The 20,777-nt window shown below is 48.7% G+C and overlaps 1 protein-coding gene and 1 long non-coding RNA gene across 2 annotated transcripts in view; one reads left to right on the top strand and one right to left on the bottom strand.

The window, feature by feature from the left end:
• Nucleotides 1–20,777, top strand: part of FHAD1 (forkhead associated phosphopeptide binding domain 1) — a 158,393-nt gene that overhangs the window by 89,929 nt on the left and 47,687 nt on the right. Inside the window, 5 exon segments of the mRNA XM_017869555.1 lie at nt 616–811; nt 10,747–10,817; nt 13,005–13,157; nt 16,660–16,767; nt 17,003–17,110. Coding sequence (XP_017725044.1) covers nt 616–811; nt 10,747–10,817; nt 13,005–13,157; nt 16,660–16,767; nt 17,003–17,110 — 636 coding nt within the window.
• Nucleotides 19–15,444, bottom strand: LOC108527986 (uncharacterized). Its single transcript, XR_001885006.1, has 2 exons — nt 15,337–15,444; nt 19–950 (listed from the first exon to the last, which is right to left on the bottom strand). It is a non-coding gene; the product is annotated as an uncharacterized LOC108527986 (long non-coding RNA).

Genomic DNA, 20,777 nt, shown 5'->3' with positions numbered 1-20,777 from the left:
TTCCAGAGAAACCAAAGCAACATTCCTGCTTTTTATTTGCATTTCCTTTTTTTGGCCCAGACACAAAAGGTGGTTGCCACACCATTGCCTTTGACTCTGGAGGAGCAGGGACCAGAGGACTTGGCCACAGCCCTGCGGCCCCCACCCTGGGGCATGGCTTATCAGAGCAGGCGGTGGCTTCTGCTTTCTCTGGAAATCAGCAGCTCCTGTTTGGGGAGTTCGTGCAAATGCTGGCTTGTCAGCACTCTTTCAAATCAGGAAACCACGCTTTCCGACCAGCTTGTGTGTTGATCTTGGCAGGATTTCTGATGAATGGAAAAAAGAAGTAGCCACATTTGCTTCTCATTGCAGCCAAACTGTTGATGGCACTTTGGCTTTGGGGTTTCATATACCTAAAAGTGTGTTCACTTTGACCATCAAAAGTCCAAATTAGAGTATATAAAAAAAAAACTGTCAAAACATAAAAATTTTTAAAAAGAAAAAAACAGCCCTCCCAAGGCGGCCAATATGTGGCGCTGCCTGCTTCACTGCAGAGTCAATGTTCCTCGAAGGTTCGCGTCAGGGCCTGTTTCTGGCCACAGGGCCTGGGCTCCTCATGATCTCACCTCTTTGCAGGCTTGCATGAAAATGTCTTGTTGCACCAGTGACCTGAAGAAGGAGGTAGACCTTCTTCAGCACCTCCAGGTGAGCCCACCTGTCTCGGGGCTCCAGAAGGTGGTGCTGGACGTCCTGAGGCACGCCCTGTCCTGGCTGGAGGAGGTGGAGCAGCTCCTCCGGGACCTTGGGATCCTGCCCTCCGGCGCTGACAAAGGTTACTGGGACTTTTTTTCTCACATAGTTGCATGACTCTAAAATGTCGTGTTGAATCTCAGCATGATGGGACATCTGTTGAGGAAGTCTTCCTGGGTATCTGGCCAAGTCTACTCCTTTCTCCAGAACCCCCTGCTTCTCTGCTTGAGGCGTAATTTTCCATTAAAAAAAAAAAAAACAAAAAAAAAACGCACAAGTGAGACATGATAACTGAAGACAAATGAAACGAAACAGAGGCAAAAGGAAATTTAAATCAAAATTATGCAAAGTCTCATTATGCTGTTTAACTTCCAAGGCATTTTCCCATGGAAATAGCCATGTGATTCTAGGCACTGACTCTGTCTATGCCTCAGTGTCCGTATCTGTAAAATGAGGTTAATAGGGAGTACCCACCCTTTAGGGCTGTTGTGATCATTAAAATGCATGTACATGGAAAGTACTTGGAACAATACCTGGCACACAATAGGCATTACTGAATGCTTATTGACTTTCAATTTTACAAAAAATAGTGTCACATTACCCCCAATTTTCTTTGCTTTGTTCCTAATGGTATATCATCCGTGTCAGTAGACACAGACCTACATCATCGCTGTTACTGACGGTGGTTACTGATTCCATTGTGTGGGATGTGCCATTGTTTTAGACAATCCCCTATCATGGGCACTTAGGTGATTTCCAGTTTTTCACACTCATAAATCATGCTGAGATGAACGCTGTTGCACATGTACCTGCTTATATTATCTTTATTTTCCTAGAAGTGGAAAAGCATGAACCACTTTCTTTCAACAAAGATTGATTGAATGCTTGCTTACTAGACGCCACATGCTGTGCAGGGCAGAGACATAATGGGGTCAGGAACAGGTAGAATCAGGTCGTGGGTATATATGGTTCACTGTAAAATTCTTCCAATATGACCATACATTTGAAATTTTTTATAACAAAATACTGGGCCCTCAAAGAGCTTATGATCTCAGGGGGAAGGATGAGGTGGGCATTAATGGGAAAATCACTCAAACAAACATGAAAACTGAGTGGTGACAGTTGCTATGCAGTGCAGGGTTCGATCTGGTCAGGGAGAGCAGGGCATCTGCAGGATGCATAGGAGTTGTTTGCCAAAGAAGGGAGAGAGAGCATTCCGAGCACAGGAGCAGCGTGGTGGCAGGGGGAGCATGGAGAGCATAAGGGGCTAACAGAAATGGGCACAGGGCAGGGCAGGCTGGCCAGGGAGCTTCCCAGGGCCATGCATGTGGGGTCTTGCAGGGCTCTGGTAAGAAGCTTTATTCTAAGGGCAGAGAGAAGCCTGTGAAAGGTTTTAAGTAAGGAGCTGGACAAGCTTGCATTCTGAGACAATCATCTTGGTGGCAGGCGGACAACGTCCTGGAGGGTGGGCAGCGTGGTGCCCTGGGAGCCACTTGGGAGGCTGCCATAAGAGACGACAAGGCCACCCTAGGGCAGGGTGGGGATGGAGAAAGAGAAGATTCAGATTCAGGAGCGAGTAAGAGGTAAATCAATAGGCCTCAGTGGTAGGACTGGAGATGGTTGGAAGGAAGGTGATAGAGGAGAGTCAACAGGACCTCTTGGTTTCTGGTGTGTGTAAAAGACAGATGTGATTTCTTCACTAAACTCAGAGCAAGGAACGCAAGATGAGGCCAAGGTTTGAAAGGGAAGAGGAGTGTGAGGTGCCTGTGAGACATCTGAGATGAGATGCCCAAGAGACAGCTGTTTACCTGGGTGTCTTGTCAGGATAGATAATAATGATGTATCCCCCAGCACCCAGAGAGCACATGCCACACAGCAGGGGCCTAATACATATCTGTGGGATGGAGGAATGGATGGGAAGGAAGTGTAGATGGATGGATGGACGGATGGATGGAAGAAAGGATGGATGGAAGGGTGGGTGTGTGGGTGGCTGGCTGGATGGATGGATGGATAGATGGATGGATGGAAGAAAGGATGGATGGAAGGCTGGGTGGATGGATGGATGGATGGATGGATGGATGGATGGATGGATGGATGGATGGAAGTGTGGGTGGGTGGGTGGGTGGATGGATGGATGGGAGGAAGGGTGGGTGGATAGAAGGGTAGGTGGGTCTGTGGGTGGATGAATGGATGGATAGAAGACAGGAAGGCAGGAGGGAAAGCAGGAAGGGAGGCAAGCAGGCAGGAAGCAAACCAGGAAGGAAGATTAAGGCCATAGATGGGAATGGCATCACTTAGGAAGATTATTTATTCTTCAATCTTGAAGAACAGCCAGAGAACTTTGCTCCATGTTTTGCCTGATTTCATGGAAACTCATGACTGACATGAAATTAATGAGAGAGAAGGGAAAGAGCCCAGGGCTGCACCTTAAGGAACTCCAACATTTTGAAGCTTATTGCTTCTCCTTGCCAAATCACCCTCCAGAGAGCCTGCATCAATTTTATATTCTTTCCACAATGAATAAGAATAGAGGAGTGATTTTCAACCTTGGAGCTTCAACATCCCCAGCAGGATGCTTCCAAAGTATCCAGAAGGTGGGTTAACATTCTTAAAAAGCAAAAGCAAAACCAACATTAATGCTGATGTAGGAACCTTCCCCTCATCATATAACAGAGAGTGTTACTGTTCTTGCAATCAAGGCAGAGTCGTGAGCTTACTTGAAATGAGGTAAAACATGGAGCAGAGTTCTCGTTGTTCTTCAAGACCGGAACTAAAACAAAGACCCTGATTTCCATCCTGGTAATAATAGAGTCAAGCTACATGTGCACTGTTGCCTTCCCACTCCCAAGACCATTTTAGTCATCTAGACTAAGTCCATGAATCTAGGCATATATTACTGTTAAGAAATGTGGGTTGCTGTCAGTTGTAGTGGCTCATGCCTGTGATCCCAGCAACGTAGGAGGCTGAGGCAGGAGGATCATTTAAGGCTAGAAGTTCAAGACCAACCTGGGCAATGTCGTGAAACCCCTCATCTCCAGAATAATAATAATAATAATAAATTAGCCAGGCATGGTGGCACAGGCCTGTAGTCCCAGCTACTCATGAGGCTGAGCCAGGAGGATCCCTTGAGGCTAAGATTTCGAGGCTGCAGTGAGCTATGATTATGCCACTGCACTGCAGCCTGTGTGACACAGTGAGAACCTGTCTATAAATAAATAAATAAATAAATAAATAAATAAATAAATAAATGCAGATTGTAAAGTTAAGCTTTCAGGCCAGTAATTCCAGAAAAGCTAAGGAAGACTGATTTTAGGCAGCATTCCTCAGACCAGCCATTTCATTCTGACTTCATAGAGTCGTGAGATTTGAAGGACATTAAGCAGGTCTCTGCAGAATCCCTCCCTGGTTAACACGCACCCTGGGTCAACAAGAAGGAGATAAAGAAAACAGTATTTCCCAACTACTGGTCCCCTTTCTTGATGCCCTTACTCCCACCCCCACCCCCAACTAACCCCTTGGAATGATGTTCCACGGAACACTCGTTGGGGAAATGGTGGTTTGCTGGCTACATAGTCTGTGATTACAGCTAAGAGAATGGAGAATAAGAGAAAGGTTAGTAAGCAGGGCACATCTTTTGTCCACTCAGCAGAAGGGGAAGTTGATGGTAAAAGGCATTTTCTCTTCCAGTACAAGCAATATTACGTCAAGCGCCCAAAAGACTGAAAGAACAGGGTGAGCTAGAGTATGCCCCATATTCTCTACTCTTGTACCTAATTCCTAGCCCAGAGCTAGCCCAGGAGGAGGATCAGGAAGAGGAAGATGAGGAGGAAGGATGGGGAGGAGGAGGGAAGAGGAGGAAGGAGGAAGGTGATGATGACGGTGATGACAGTGATTATGGTGACAATGACAGTCATTCATCACTGAGGACTTGTATTCTAGATACGGTTCTCAGCATTTTTTATACGTGATCTCGTTTCATCCTCACCATAACTCTATGAGTTAATAATTTGCCCATTATCTTCATTTTAGAAAAGAGAAGACTGGCTCAAAGCTGGTTTTCTGATTACTCCACCAGGACAAGGTGATTCGAGGCACTTCACGTTACAGAGGCTGACAGGGAGTCCCCAGTCTCTTCATCGCCATCCCGCACACTCCCAGGAGCCCCTGCGTTTCTGGCTCCGAAGAGAAGGGTAGAAAGCACAGGTTGTTGACTCCTCCTGGGGACCTAGCGCCGTGTTAGGTGTTTCACACGCATTGTGTACTTTAATCCTCCCACCTACCCAGTGAGGCAGGTGTGATTACCGTCTTTATTTTATTTATTTATTTATTTATTTTGAGTGAAAGTCTTGCTCTGTTGCCCAGACTGGAGTGCAGTGGCATGATTTCAGCTCATTGCAACCTCCACCTCCCAGGCTCAAGCGATCCTCCCACTTCAGCCTCCCAAGTAGCTGGAACTACAGGCATGTGCCACCATGCCACCTAATTTTTGTGTTTTTTTTTGTAGAGATGAAGTTTCGCCATGTTGCCCAGGCTAGTCTCAAATTCATGGGCTCAAGCAACCCACTCAACTCCCAAAGTGCTGGGATTACAAGGCGTGAGCCACAGTGCCCAGCCTGCATTTTAAAAGTAAAGAAACTGAGACACAGTAATGTTAAAAAGTTGCCCAGAGTCACACAGCTAGTACATTAGGGCTAGGACTCAAACGGAGGTCTTTGTGACCCTAACGCTTGTGTCTTCCCTATGATCCCTGCCCCTTCACCCCCACCCCCTACACACATACATACTTCCTCTGAAGATGCAGCAAGGTACCAGGCACATGCCCAGTCCCTCGAGAATGGGTGCTGTCATCGGCTCGGGCAGCGACAGAGCTGAGAGTCGTCTTTCCCTAAGGTAAACTGCATCTGATTCCTACCCTGAGCCATAACCACGGAAAGCCCACCTGTATCACAGTAATGTTCCAAGCTGGGACACTGCGGACCTACTGACAAGGCTTGAATTTCAGCTGTGCACCTACTAGCTATGTGGGCAGTTACGTGATGTGGCTGTGTCTCCATTTACTTGCTTATGAAATGGCCATCCAGTCTCTTAGGGGCGTATGAGGACTGAGTGATGGGATACACGCATGGCAGTGCTGGTCACAGGCAGCTCATACTCGGTGGGGGCTGCTGTCATCGCCAGCCTCCAATACTTGTTGACTTAATCTGACCTAAACACGGGTAGCCACCAGCCAGGTAGGCATGTGGGCCACATAGCCTGGTTTACTTGCACCCAGGTGACATCCTTTGGAGCCTCTGCCTTGTCTCCATTTAGCAGCAAATGGGGTTTCCTTAGCCCTGAGCCCTCAATTGGGTTGAAGCCAGGAGCCCTTTCTAGAGGCCTCCTCCTTAGAGTCGTGACAGTGGCCCTCGCGTCCCGGCTGCCAGGTGACCAAGCTGCAACCCAGTCCACGCCCCTCCAACCTCAAACCGCCTGCTCTTGACCACCGGGCTACCTGCCTCTCAGAACATCCTCCTAAGAGATAAAACACGCGTCACAAACTAGGACGTAAGTCCTGAAATGAATCCCCCAGGGGAATCCAGGTGGGCTAAACGTCAGGGAAACGACTTGCAGTGTTTGTGTGAGATGTCATGTGTAACCCACAAGGTGAGGCCTGGTAGGGTCCAGTGTGTTCGGAAGGGTGGAGGATTTGCTTTGTGGTTCAGCTGGGAGGATAAGAATGTTTAAGCGGCACCTTGAAAGTCAGCTGGATACTCCTCCTGCCTGGTTTCTCAGGGTTCCTCTGATAAGGGAAGGAAAGGACTTTTTACATTTTTCTCTGCAAGCTCCATCGTTTGTGTCTATTTCTGCAAGACTTTGTTACAAACAAAAGACTTTTCTTGCATGCATGGCAAACCACTCAGATATCCAAGATACACTGTGTCTTTAAATGAAAAGAAAGCAAGTTGCAATACAATATGCTTAGTGTGCTTTTATCTTTTTTAGATGTCAGTATCTGAGCAAAAGAACAACCTTGAGAAAAAGACATCAAACTGTTAGGAGTATTATCGTAGCAGGGTGGGATTGCATTGGACCTTGACTTCCATTCAGTTGTTCAACAACTGTTCGTTGAGGGCCCCTGTGTGCCAGCCACCGTGCAGAACACGAAGACACAGCAGCAAACACTTCCCACATTATGAATTTCTGTAACATTTGGATTTTTATAACCAACATATATAACTTTTGTAAACAGAAGTATACAAAAGAAGTATACTTGTTGCTTCCCCCAAAGAGCAAAATCCCATTATGATTACAGTTAGTCATCTCATCTAGAAATAGAAACATGATCAAATACTGGCCTCCCCTTCAGCATCCTGAGCTCCCTCTCCCCTTAGTCCTCCTCAGATCCCAACTATGATTTCATCCTTCTCCTTTGGTTCCTGGGTCACACGTTGCAGCCAAGCAAAATCCCAGACTTATCCCAACAGAGCCTCCACAAATGTCTGTATTCACCAGGTCCAATGGGCCAAGCCAATGTCAGCCCAACCATCTCACCTCCTCCGCCATCTTGGTATCCTTGCAATGCACCTCCCCAATGCACCAACCCAAACCCTGTACTCTCAAGCCTCCAAACCCTTTGAAAAGAGAGTGACAGACCTAGGTCTGAATTCTGATTTACCACTTACCAGCTCTGTAGCTTAACCTTGGGGAGCTTCTGTCATTTCACCTATAAATATGAACACACTTCCTTGCCAGGTTGTTTATAATGATTAGAAAGATGTATCAGACTCTTGGCATAGCACTGGCATACAGGAGGTGTGCTATTATTATAGTATTGCTGTTCTCACGTTTCTGTGCTGGAAATCCTCCGAATGGTGCATTGCCCCATGCACAAGCATGTTCTCCTCGCTTCCTTTCTCTCTCTGTGTCCATCTTTTATTCCTTCCCTCCATCATCGCCACAAGGTCTTCCTCCTAGATGCAGCATGTACCCTGCCCTGTCTCCCCTTTCCTCTCCTTCCCAGGGAACTTGTGCACAGAATTCTTCTTTCTTTGGCATCTGCGGCCTTTCTTTTCCTCTTAGTTCCTTCCCTTTGCCATCAAAGGGGCACTTCAAGATGGCTCTACCACCCTGAAAAAATCATTCTTCTCTGGAATCCATCGCTTCTTTTGCTCCTTTTCAATTGCTCTTACTCCTGTCTTCACCTGTGATCTTTAAGAAGTGTGTTGCACCCTCGGTCTTCATTGCCAACTTCTTGGCCTTTCTGCCAAGTAACTGACGTGGGCCCTCTGCAGCACTGACTGGGCCACCACCCTCTCGGGGACTGTGTCTCTGACCTGCCCAACACTCTTCGTTCTCTTTTTCGAAACCCTTTTGCCTCTCAGCTCTTCAGGCTCTGGGGCACTCTGCTTCCTTCCTGATCTTTTCCATTCATTCCCAGCAGCCCCCTTCACCAATTCCTGTCCCTAACGAGGGTGTTTTCTCCTGTGCAATCAGCCCTTGGTCCACCCCATCTCCTTTCTCACAAAGAAACTCTGTACTTCCGGGCTTCCCCAGCCACTACTATGTGTTATCCACACGGACGCCTCTGCAGGAGGGGCTGCCGGGAAGGTGGTGCAGGGAGTCCAGCCGAGGCAGCAGGTGGGGTCCCTGGCCAGGGGCCATGGCCACCAGGAAGAAGGGGGCCTCTTTCTTCATTCACACGAGGACCCTGGATGGGCTGGGCTGGGCCGGCCTTGCCAATCAGCATGTCCAGCTCTCTGCTGACCATCCTTCCCTCGAGTCCTGCCTGTGCCTCCAATTCAGCATGTCTGAAACAGCCTGGGGGCTCCTTCTCTCTCCCTGCCACACCCCACCCCAACCCCAACCTGTCTGTCTCCCGTCTGATGGCGAGGCCACCATTCTACCGCTTTGAAAGGCTTTCCCTTTCTTCCGTCTCATCCTCGCTTCTCCCACCCTCGGTTAGAGGATCAGCACTGAATACCTAGGCATCTCTCGGGCCCTTAGCAGAGCTCCCTGCCTCTCACTCGGAGGAGGGGAGCTTATCACAGGCAACATCCAGGATCGTCTGGTGACATTTTTGGTTGTCACAACTGGGGTGGGGTGAGTGGGGATGTCCCTGGCATCCAGTGGGTAGAGACCAGAGATGCTACTAACCATCCCACAATGCCTAAGACAGCCCCCACAGCAAAGACTCAACAATGTCAGCAGTGTGATACCAGCAATATGGCCGGACATATCAGCAGTGCTGCAGCAAAGAAGCCCTGCCAGCTCCAGCCACTCAAATGCAGCCCAGTTATTTTTCTGCAAACACACACACACACACACACACACAACACTCTTCATCAGGCCACTTCACCGTTCTGTCAGCTGCTGGAATAGGAGTGACTCAGACCCTGAGTCACACCAATTAGTCTTGGCTCAGCCACTGGCCTGCTTTGTGGCGTTGGGCAGGCCCACGTCTCAGAACGCCACTGCCTCATCTATAAAACGAGGACCCACTGGGCACCTTTCAGTCATGTTTAAATCAAGTTTCCTCTCTCAAGGTGATGGTTGCAGGCCTGTCACAGCTTGACCTCACCCTTCCACACCTCCTCTACCATCTGGTCCTCCTCTCCCATCATCTACTCCAGCCCAAGTAAGCTCAGCACTTCCCTGGAGGAGCACTGCCTTTTCCTAACCCACCCCCACCACCCCCACATCCCTGTATGAAGCTATGGCTTCCTGTGACTATTGTAACAAATGACCACAAGAGAGTGGCTTAAAACAACACATTATTCTCTTAGCGTTCAGGATTAATTTGGTTTCACTGGGTTACAGTTCCTTCCAGAGGCTCTAGGGCGGCATCCATTTCCTGGCCTTCTTCAGACTCTAGAGCTTCATTCATTGCATTCCTTGGCTCGTAGCCCCTTCCTCCATCTTCAAAGCTGTGGCATCTTCCGGTCTCTCTCCTTCCATCACATCACCTTCCCCTCTGTCTGTGGTCAAGCCTCCCTCTGTCTCCTTCTTATAAGAAGCCGTGTGATGACATTGGGTCCACCCAGATAATCCAGGATACCACTGAATCTCGAAATCCTGAACTTAAATCATATTTGCCAAGCTCCTTTTGCCCTGTACGGTCACACCCACAGGTTCCAGGGATTCGGTCCTGGAATCATAGGGGGTCATCCTTCAGTCCCATGCACCCCTGTTCTGAAGCACCCTCCCCTGGCTCACTGAATTCTGTCCACCCAACAGCACCCACACCCAGTGGTTCTTCAACCAGGTGGCCTTACTCGCTCACTCCAGGAATGATCTCTCCCTCCTCCGAGACCCTCACCCTCCCCTCTCCTTCAGCAGTCACTTACATGCCACCTGAGGTCACTGCGTGTTTCCAGCAGGCATTTACACCTTGTCGGTCAGACTGAACTGCAAGCCCCTGGAGGTCTTGGCTTTTGACCATCCCCCACCCTCAACACCATGCTTTACACAGAGTAGACAGTTAATAGGTGTTCTGTTGATGGTTTATTTTCCACCTCCGAAAAGAAAGTTGGATGTGAGCTAAACCAAGACTTATCAACTACTTTTTTTATTTTTATTTTTATTTTTTTGAGACTGAGTCTCGCTCTGTTGCCCGAGCTGGAATGCAGTGGCACAATCTGGGCTCACTGCAACCTCTGCCTTTGAGGTTCAAGTGATTCTCATGCCTCAGCCTCCCAAGGAGCTGGAATTACAAACATGCGCCACCACACCCAGGTAGTTTTTGTATTTTTGGTGGAGATGGGGTTTTATCATGTTGGCCAGCCAGGCTAGTCTCGAGCTCCTGACCTCAGGTAATCTGCCCATCTCAGCCTCCCAAAGTGCTGGGGTTACAGGCGTGAGCCACCATGTCCAGCCTAAGCCACCGTGCCTGGCTGCTTATCAACCACTTTAAAACCACAGGTTAGATGACAGCTCATGTTGTTTTGATGGGATGGCAACGTTGCCTTCATCCACCTGTCTGCAAGCTTTGGAGTTGAATTGAATTGATACTTATATTCTTCCTGCTTCTCTTTTTTTAAGGGTTCTCTTTGTATCTGATATATCTTCTGGAACATTATAAAAAACTTATGAGCCAGACCCAGGAACTTCAGGTAATTCTTTTAATTTCTTTTTTTCCAAAGTTCATGTCGACCCCTGGTTGGCATTTATATAGCACTGTGCATTTGAAACCTGTTTTTTCTTTATCAGCTAGTCAGTCCACACCCTCCAACAGGTGAAATGATTTCTCTGTTTGCACACAAAGAGGTACAGAAAAGGTTGGCTGAGATCTCCCAGGGGGGTAAGGACAAGGACAGGGTGCTGCCATCTGTCTGGCCTCCTGGGCCAACCACACTGTTTGTTTTCCTCTGTCAAAGGCCCGGAAGACTTAATGCCATCAGATTTTTTTTTTTTTTTTTCAAGTCTCGCTCTGTTGCCCAGACTGGAGTGCAGTGGCGCAATCTCGGCTCACTGCAACCTCTGCCTCCTGGGTTCAATTGATTCTTCTGCCTTAGCCTTCCAAGTAGCTGGGACTACAGGTGCCGGCCACCATGCCTTGCTAATTTTTGTATTTTTAGTAGAGATGGGGTTTCATTATGTTGGCCAGGCTGGTCTTGAACTCCTGACCTCAAGTGATCCACCCACCTCAGCTTCCCAAAGTGCTGGGATTACAGGTGTGAGCCACTGTGCCCGGCCTTAATGCCATCAGATTTTGAAAACTGTGTTTGTTAAATCCAGTGGACCAAATACAGCTATCTATAGTACAGGCAGCAGAATTACTAAAAGAAAAGAAATATTCTAGAGGCAAATGAGCTTTAGGGGTTATATCATTCTGATAGCTATAGCCATAAGAGTGTTATATAATAACCACAAAACTTCAGCGTCATTCAGCAATTGCTATTTACTGCTCACGTCTCTGGGGTCAGTGGCAAGGCAGCTCTGCTGACCTTGGATGGGCCTGCCCACTTGTCTGGGTGTTAGCTGGCCTTTGGTTGATCTAGACTGGCCTCAGCTGGAGCCACTCAGCTCCACGTGTCCCTCATCCCCCAGCAAGCAAACCTAAGCTGTTCTCAGGGAGACTGCAGAGGTAGAAGAGAAAGTGGCCCAATCACATAGTGTTTTTCAACCTTCTGCTTGTGTTATGTCTGCTAAGATCCCATTGGCCAGAGCAAGTCACATGGCTGAGTTCAGTGTCTGGAGGCAAAATATGGGCGGGCGCTGCAAGTTACATAGCCCTAGACATGGATAGAGTGGAGTGAAGAAGGGACCACCATGCCTATCAGCCACAGAGGCTTTGAGTCCAGGGACTGGCAACTTTCTCTGTAAAGGGCCAGATGGTAAATATTTTATGCTTTGCAGACCGTATTCATACCTCTTCCACTCTACTACAGTAAAATGAAAGTAGCCATAGACAATATGTAGGCAATGGGCATGGTAAGTATGCCACGGTTCCAATAAAACTTTATTTATGGAGGGCTCGGTGGCTCATGCCTGTAATCCCCAGCACTTTAGGAGTCCGAGGTGGTTGGATCACCTGAGGTCAGGAGTTCGAGACCAGCCTGGCCAACATGGTGAAACCCCCGTTTCTACTCAAAATACCAAAATTAGCCAGGTGTGGTGGTGGGCACCTGTAATCCCAGCCACTTGGGAGGCTGAGGCAGGAGAATCACTTGAACCCAGGAGGTGAAGTTTGCAGGGAACCAAGATCGCGTCCCTGCACTCCAGCCTGGGCGACAGAGCAAGACACCAGCTCAGGAAAAAAAAAAAAAAAGCCACCTTATTTACAAAAGTATGCAGTGGGCCCGATTTGGCCTGTGGGCTGCAGTTTGTCAACCCTTGGTCTAGTCCCTTCTCCTCATTTTTCAGATAAGGACAATTTCAGTGTCACACAGCTAATGGGTGAAGAATCAAGACAAATGTTCAAGCCTCCTGGCTCCTACATGACTGCTTTTTTTTTCTCACACCCACCTACCACTTACTAGACACCTACTATGTGCTCAGCACGGTGCTAAAAGCTTTCCATCATTATCTCACTTAATCCTCACAACTCTAAAAGTCAATACTGTTATTAACTTCATTTTCTAAATGAGGAAGTGTCTAGAAACAGTTAGAGCTGGGATTCTTTCTAGATCCAGAGTCTGAATTCTTAACCACTGCATGCTGTGGTATTCTGTGATTTTAAGAAACTTTTGGGTAAACCTTTGACCTGCGAAAGGTAAACAATTGGTAAACAAATATGGAAAGACTCTTTGGTTAGGCCTGTCCCCCATCAGCATCAGTTTACTTTTCTCTCGTTTCAGATCAAGTTCAACAGTTCTCAGGAAACTCAGCAGTCTTTACTGCAAGAAAAGCTGCGGGAGCATCTGGCAGAGAAGAAGAAGCTGAACAAGGAGAGGCTAGAGCAAGAGGAGAAGCTGAAAGCCAAAATCAGGCAACTGACGGAAGAGAAGGCGGTAAGGTGGTCCCTGTCATTTGCTTTACTACTGAAAATTGATGGCCGGGTGCGGTGGCTCACGCCTGTAATCCCAGCACTTTGGGAGGCCGAGGCGGGTGGATCACGAGGTCAGGAGATCGAGACCATCCTGGCTAACACGGTGAAACCCTGTCTCTACTAAAAATGCAAAAAATTAGCCGGGCGTGGTGGCGGACGCCTGTAGTCCCAGCTACTTGGAAGGCTGAGGCAGGAGAATGGCGTGAACCCTGGAGGCGGAGCTTGCAGTGAGCCGAGATTGTGCCACTGCACTCCAGCCTGGGCCACAGAGCGAGACTCTGTCTCAAAAAAAAAAAAAAAAAAAAAAAAAGAAAATTGATGAAATGGTCTTTTATATGGGAAATTGAGGGTGTATGTACTTAGACAAATCTCAGCTACTCTGTTTGGTGCTGTGAAACTAAATTAATTAAACAGGGTGAATAATTGGGGAGGATTTAACATCAAGTTTGAATTCTAAAACTCACAGCAAAATCAGCTTGAAAAGGCAGCATGATTGAAATTTCAGGAAACGGTGCCTTGTTTGTATACATATTGCAGTCAGCTTTATAAAATCTGAGTCATCGCTGCAGGTCCTAGTTTGTAGCTGACAGACTGTTTCTAAATGTGCACAAGATCAACTTCAGATGACAAATTTCAGTCTTTTGCTTTCTCTTTATACATATCAGGGAAAACAAATGGCCAAAATTGCTACTGGCTCTTCTAGAAACCAGGCCAGTTAGAAGATAGCAACATCTCTAAAACTCGAAGGTGCCTGTGAATTGTCTGGGAATCTGGTTAAGATGCAGATTCTGTCTCAGCAGGCCTGAGATGCTAGATTTCCAACAAGCTCCCAGATGGTGCTGACGCTACCAGTCTGCAGATCCACATTTTCTTAGAGGAAGATTTTCCTAAAGTTTCCTGATAAGAACTACCCAGATGTTTTGCTAAAAATACAGATCTTGGTCCCCACGCCAGACCCATTAAATCAGAACATCTGGAGAGGGCTAGGAAACTGTATTATTTAATGAGCTGATTCTCATCACTGTCCTAGAGCTGGCCCTTTTTTTTGTTAAGATGGGGTCTTGCTCTGTTGCCCAGACTGGAGTGCAATGGTGTGATCACAGCTCACTGCAACCTCAAACTTCCAGGCTGCAGTAGTCCTCCCACCTCAGTCTCCCAAGTAGCTGGGACCACAAGCATATGGCACTACACCCAGATAATTTATTTTTTTGGTAGAGATGGGATCTTACTATGTTGCCCAGGCTGGTCTTGAGCTCCTGGGCTCAAGTGATCCTCCCACCTCAGCCTCTCAAGTAGCTGGGGCCACAGGCATGCACCACCACACCCAGCTAATATTTTTATTTTTTGTAGAAATGGGGTCTCTCTATGTTGCCCAGGCTGGTCTCAAACTTCTGGCATCAAGTGATCCTCCCACCTCAGCCTTCAAAAGTTCTGGGATTACAGGCATGAGCCGCCGTACCCAAGGGTTGGCCCTTTTTGATATTCAGGTACCCCTCCCAGGAATTTTACCGTCTTTATGACTTTTGTCATTTAGGAGATTAAAAATTACTAATGCCTTGCACCTCTCCTCGCCGACTCTCCACATTGTGGTCTAAGTGGGGTGAGGGTGTGGCCCCTGCTCTGGGATTTCTAAGCACTCCCAGGTGGTCGCAAAGTGCAGCCACAGTTGCGAGCCACTGTCGTGGGTAGGTGTGGAGCAGCATGTGCCTGCTGACCCTCCTCACAGCCCCCGCAAGACAGCAGCCCCAGATCCACCGGACCCCAACTCTTCCCAGATATCTCCTTTCTTCCCCAGAAGAGGACTGGACCTGCCGCCTTCTCCATCTTTCCCCAGTTCCTCTGCCACACACACCTGCCCTCCAAACCTCTCCCTCTTTCATCTCCATCCTCACATGTGTGTCCAGTTACCCCAAGACATCCGTCTCCTCCTCCTCCCCCTTCTCTTTGCCTCTTTCTCTGCTTTTCTGCATTTGCGAAATAAAAGATTAAAAAGAAAGAGCCATCTGACCAAATCATGTGCAATCCGCATAGAGGTAATATTAATGATAGCTATAAATCAAGACGGGCACATTTTGAAGGGCATTTAGATATGGAAGAAGCCAGCACTGTTCCACAGAGAAGAAAATAAAACCAGAAAGTACCTAGAAATCTTCCAGATGTTCACAGAACTCTCCACCGACTTCCTTTTCTCTTCTCTGATTGCCTTCTCCTTTTAACATCGGCATTCCAAATGCCTTATTTTCTCTTTTTAATTTTGGATGGACTTTTTCCCTTGTCAGGGTCTGGTATTTCAGCCCCACCATGTTAAACACTGCGTTGGGCGCCTGCCTAGTCTTCCTAGACACCCATGGCGACACTGGCCTGGCAGAGTGTTCTAAGAGCTGGCGTCAGCCCCTCTTTTAGACCTGCAAACCTCGATGCACCCCACCGTCCTTGCAGAGGGAGGAAGCGACATCAGGTCCCTGCCAGACAGACTGTGACACTCGAAGGTTGCCCTTCCTCTGACAGTCAGATCGATGGACTTGACCCTGGGAACTCCTTGGAAAGTTACCTCTTGGACTTCAGTGCCAAGTGTCTTGACTTTAAATGAGCCTTCCTTAGACCTTCTGACTCCCATCACCTGCCCTTTCCAAAAAATCATGTGCCCAGGCTCGTTAAGTAGCCTCCCTCTCATGAATCTTGACTTGTTTGAGGACTTTGTTTCAAAGGGGAAAAAAAAGGTCTGGGTTCCTTTATCAATCTAACATTCTTTTCTTATTACCAATTGTTGACAACAATCACTTGATCTGTGCACACACCGATGCGTTAGATCAGGGATTGGCCAAATTGTCCCATAAAGGGCCAGATAGTAAATATTTTCAGTTTTGCAGGTCATATGCTCTCTGCTCTTCTGCAAAAGCAGCCATAGACAATACACAGCAAGCACAGAGTGTTCCAATAAAACTTTATTCACAAAAACAGACCAGATTTGGTCTGTAAACCATTGTTTGCTAACCTCTGGTTTAGAACACAGGCTTCAGAATCAAATGGGTCATAGTTAGAATCCCTACTCATGTGATTTGCTAGTAAACTGGGTGGATTCCTTCATGTAAGCCTGTTTCCTCCTCTGCAAGGTGGGAAGCATGGTTATCACTGTGCCAGCCATTTCGTGTTCATCATCCCATCCACCCCTCACATCAGCCCAACACAGGAAGACTACTACTGTCTCCATTGTACAGGCAGGCCAACTGAGGCTTTGGTAGCTTTACTTCCCCAGTGTCTTACAGCTGGAAAGGATCAACCTGGGGCTCCACCCTGGGTCTCCTGACTCCAGAGCACATGCTCTGAGCTCCTAGACTGTGCTGCCCACAGCCTCCCCAGGGGAGGGTGGTGAGGAGTGAAGAGGTAGCCCATGCAGTGCCTGGCAGCGTCCAAATTCCTGCCGTGGTAACCATGTCTATTAAACAACAGTCATTGGTTTCCAGGCTTTGGAGGAGTGCATTACGCAAGAGAGAAACAGAGCGCAAGAGACTCTGGAGGAAGAACGGAAGAGAATACAAGAGCTGGAGAGCCTCCTGGCCCAGCAGAAGAAGGTATGTGGCTCAGGGAGACAGAGTCAGCTCGAGCCCACATCAAGGCCCTGCAGCTGAGAAGGGTGGATCTGGGGCTCTGGTCTGGGCCCACCGGCTCTGAGCTCCAGGGTTGTGCTGCCCACAGTGCCCCCAGGGAGGTGCAGTCAGGAGGGAAGAGGTAACCTATGTGGTGCCTGGCAGAGTCCAAATTCCTGCCACAGTAACCATGTCTATTAAACAATGATCCTTGGCTCAGGCTTTGGCGGAAAGCATTACCCAGGAGAAGAACAGAGTGAAGGAAGCATTAGAGGAAGAGCAGACAAGAGTCCAAGAGCTGGAGAAACGCTTGGCCCGCCAGAAGGAGGTACGCTCGGGGAGATGGAGTCGGCTGAGCCCCAGTTGGCTTCGGGGCCATGTGGAATTAAGTTCAGAGCCGTCGATGATGGGGGTGAGAGCGTGGTGGAGCCTTCCTCGTGGAGTTTGCGTTTGGGTGGACTCAGCTACTTCGGGAAGCGTGGGAGACTCAAGGGAACCCCAGAGTTGTAGCCTTGACAACCAGTTGGAAAAAAACTGTAAACAGTGTAAAACACAGTCAGAGAGAGAGCGCTTGGGAGACAGGCAGGAATGGTGACATGGGCATCTTCTGTGTTCCAAAGCACAGAAACGGTAGAATGACAGTCATGGGACCTCAGGGCTGCATGGACCCTCCACCAGCATCCAGCCTTGAGCACCACCGCTGAGGAATGTTCTCCACCCCAGGGCAGTCCATCCCAGCATGGATGCCTCAGGCCAACAGAAAATTTTCCCTTTAGGTTGAGTTGGGTCAAACTCTTATGCCCCAGAAAAGTATCAATCCTCTGCCCTCCCCTGCACTCCCACAAGGTACGTCCACTTCCTCTTCCACACGGTGACTCAGATGTGTGAAAATAGAGGCGCCCGTGCCCTGCATCTGCTCCTCCCCAGGCCCAAGCACCCTTGTTCCTCAGGTCCCTCACAGGTCTGGAACCTGGCGCTGGCCCCCTCCTGTGGCCTGTGCTGCTCTCCAGAAGTCACAGACTGGGAAGCTCAGCGACTAAACAGGGTCTGTGGAGGTTACGTTTGGCCCCAGAATATTTTACTTTGAATTCATGAAATCTATTTAAAAGTTGAGATTTCCATCCACTCCCGAAAAGTCAGAAAATCTAGCCTTTGTTTCTACTTAGCAAAAATGGACTAGAAGCCTTACCGGGTAGCAGCAGTTTGCCAGTTTTCACCACTCCCTATTGCATTAAACACAGCCCACGTCATTTTTGGTATCTGTCTGGGCCTCACAGGCATTTGAGTTTGTCACCCATCACCCGTTTTCTTCCTAAAGGGAGGTGGCCAGAACCACTATTCTCCAGCCACGGTGGCCTAGGGGAGGACTCTTCCCTCCCTCATTGAAGATGTTCTACTTCTGTTAATATGTCCGAACTGGCTTTTGGGAAAGCTCTGCCACATTTGTGGATTCATGTTTAGCTTGTGGTCACCCTCAGATCCCTGATCCCTTTTCTTTTTTTTTTTTTTTGAGGCGGAGCTCTCGCTCTGTCGCCAGGCTGGAGTGCAATGGCGCGATCTTGGCTCACTGCAAGCTCCGCCTCCCGGTTTCACACCATTCTCCTGCTTCAGCCTCCCTGAGTAGCTGGGACTACAGGCGCCCGCCACCAAAGCCCGCTAATTTTTTTTTTTTGTATTTTTAGTAGAGGACGGGGTGTTCGCCATGGTCTCGGATCTCCTGACCTGTGTCCGCCCGCCTCGGCCTCCCAAAGTGCTGGGATTACAGGCGTGAGCCACCGCGCCCCGGCCCCTGATCCCTTTTCATGTCTGCTTTCATGAATTCCTCAGTCCTGACACATAGGGGAGTGCGGGCTTTGCAGCCAGATGAGACACGAGTTCGAATCCGAGAAGGGCTACTTCCTGGCTGCAGCAGACCTATCACTACCTCCATTCTCGAAGGGGCAGCTGTGGGCTCAGATCTAGTGTATAATGGAGGGCCTGGCCCGGCTGCAGCAGATCTATCGCTACCTCCCTTCTCAAAGGGGCAGCTGTGGGCTCAGATCTAGTGTATAACGGAGGGCCTGGCCTGTGGAATTATTGCTGAGTAAATGGCAGCTGTTACTACTGTCTCTGCTGCCACTTGTGCCCCTTCTTCTGTTTGGGTATTTGTTTTTCATCAACACCGACTCCTCGAGTAAAATCTTGCCCATCCATCGCTGCCGTCTCTGGCACAGCTGTGTCCTGCAGCCTCTCCCAGAGCATCACTGAGGTTTGCCCCCAAGTGATGCCTCCAGGGGTGGGGATGAGGAGGAGGGTCTCCAAGGAGTCACTTGAGTCAAATGCCCCAAGATGGGCCGGGCGCGGTAGCCCAAGCCTGTAATCCCAGCACTTTGGGAGGCTGAGACGGGCGGATCACAAGGTCAGGAGATCGAGACCATCCTGGCAAACACGGTGAAACCCCATCTCTACTAAAAAATACAAAAAACTAGCCGGGCGAGGTGGTGGGCACCTGTAGTCCCAGCTACTCGGGAGGCTGAGGCAGGAGAATGGCGTAAACCCGGGAGGCGGAGCTTGCAGTGAGCTGAGATCCAGCCACTGCACTCCAGCCTGGGCGACAGAGCGAGACTCCGTCTCAAAAAAAAAAAAAAATGCCCCAAGATGTCAACAGCAAAGGCCTGGGGAAGATCCTTAAATTTAGAGACTTTGAGGCCACGGGGCTCAGGAGAAAAATTCAAGCTTCATTGCAGAGAGGATCTGTGGTTGGGTCACCCTGGGTCCGTTAAAATGTCAGCCTACTTCTGGCAGAACTTCTCTGTGGCTTCCTATCCGGGAAAATTGAAAGAGCAGCCCCAGCCACAGGCTCCATTCAACTGCCGGTGGCTATTTGATTTTCTTTTTTTCTGTCTCCCAGTCTGCAGGGCAGCAGCATGATCTTGGCTCAGTGCAACCTCTGCCTCCCGGGTTCAAGCGATTCTCATGCCTCAGCCTCCCAAGTAGCTGGGATTACAGGCGCACACCACCACACCTGGCTAATTTTTTGTATTTCTAGTAGAGATGGGGTTTCACCGTGTTGGCCAGGCTGGTCTTCAGCTCCTAGCCTCAAGCGATCTGCCTGCCTTGGCCTCCCAAAGTGCTGGGATTACAAGCGTGAGCCACCGCGCCTGGCCTGATTTTCTTTTCATTAGCTCTTCCGCCACATTATCAGGGTTTTTAAGGTCAACAGAATCACTAGGTCATAATCTGGGTCTTGAGGTCATGTTCAGAGTTAATCCCTGTTATCCGTTGTGAACTTGGAAGCCCGGCAACTGGGCATGTAGGGCCTGTGCGTGAGCCAGGCAAGACCTCTCTTCCCAGTAGTACCTGTCCCGGCTACAGAGAAGCTGCCCAGGGGAAGGCCTGGCGAGTGTAGATGCAGAGTCAGACACAGCAGGGCCAACCCTAAGTCCCTAGGAAGTGCCTCAAAGTCTCTTTCACAGTTCACGGGAAAATGTCCTACCCCAAAATCCACTTCAAAGGATCCAAATAAACATGAAATTCTTATGATGTCACTTTTCTTCTGCTTTAAGGCTGGTATTGGGACAGCAGAGTGTTGGAGTTTTGTCAACTACTTTTCACTGCAAAGTATACAATATCTCAGCCATATTCTGGATTAACCACTTTTTGCGGGCTCATCTGGGGCCCTCACCACTAGTTATAATGGAAACCATCTTCCAAGTTCTGAACACCTGACAGTTAACCTGGTGTTTGAAACACAAGCCATTGACTGGAAACAGGCTGGCAACATATTTCCTTTGGTGATTTACATTAAGCTGTTTAGTTGAAGAGCTTACCAGCAAGTAACTTCCCAGACAAAACTCCTTGATTAGGGCACTAAATACTGGCCACACTTTCGTCCCTGCATCCTACCAGAACATTGCTTGTCCCTTCTAGAAGCTGGCATATTGTGGCTCATGAATCCAACATACTGCCCTTCTCTTGAAACCGAATTCTGTTGAAGAGATTTATTTCAAGAACGG

Source organism: Rhinopithecus bieti, unplaced genomic scaffold (genome assembly GCF_001698545.2).
Source record: "Rhinopithecus bieti isolate Rb0 unplaced genomic scaffold, ASM169854v2 scaffold_758, whole genome shotgun sequence".
Lineage (NCBI taxonomy): Eukaryota > Metazoa > Chordata > Mammalia > Primates > Cercopithecidae > Rhinopithecus > Rhinopithecus bieti.
This window is presented reverse-complemented; position numbering and strand designations above follow the sequence as displayed.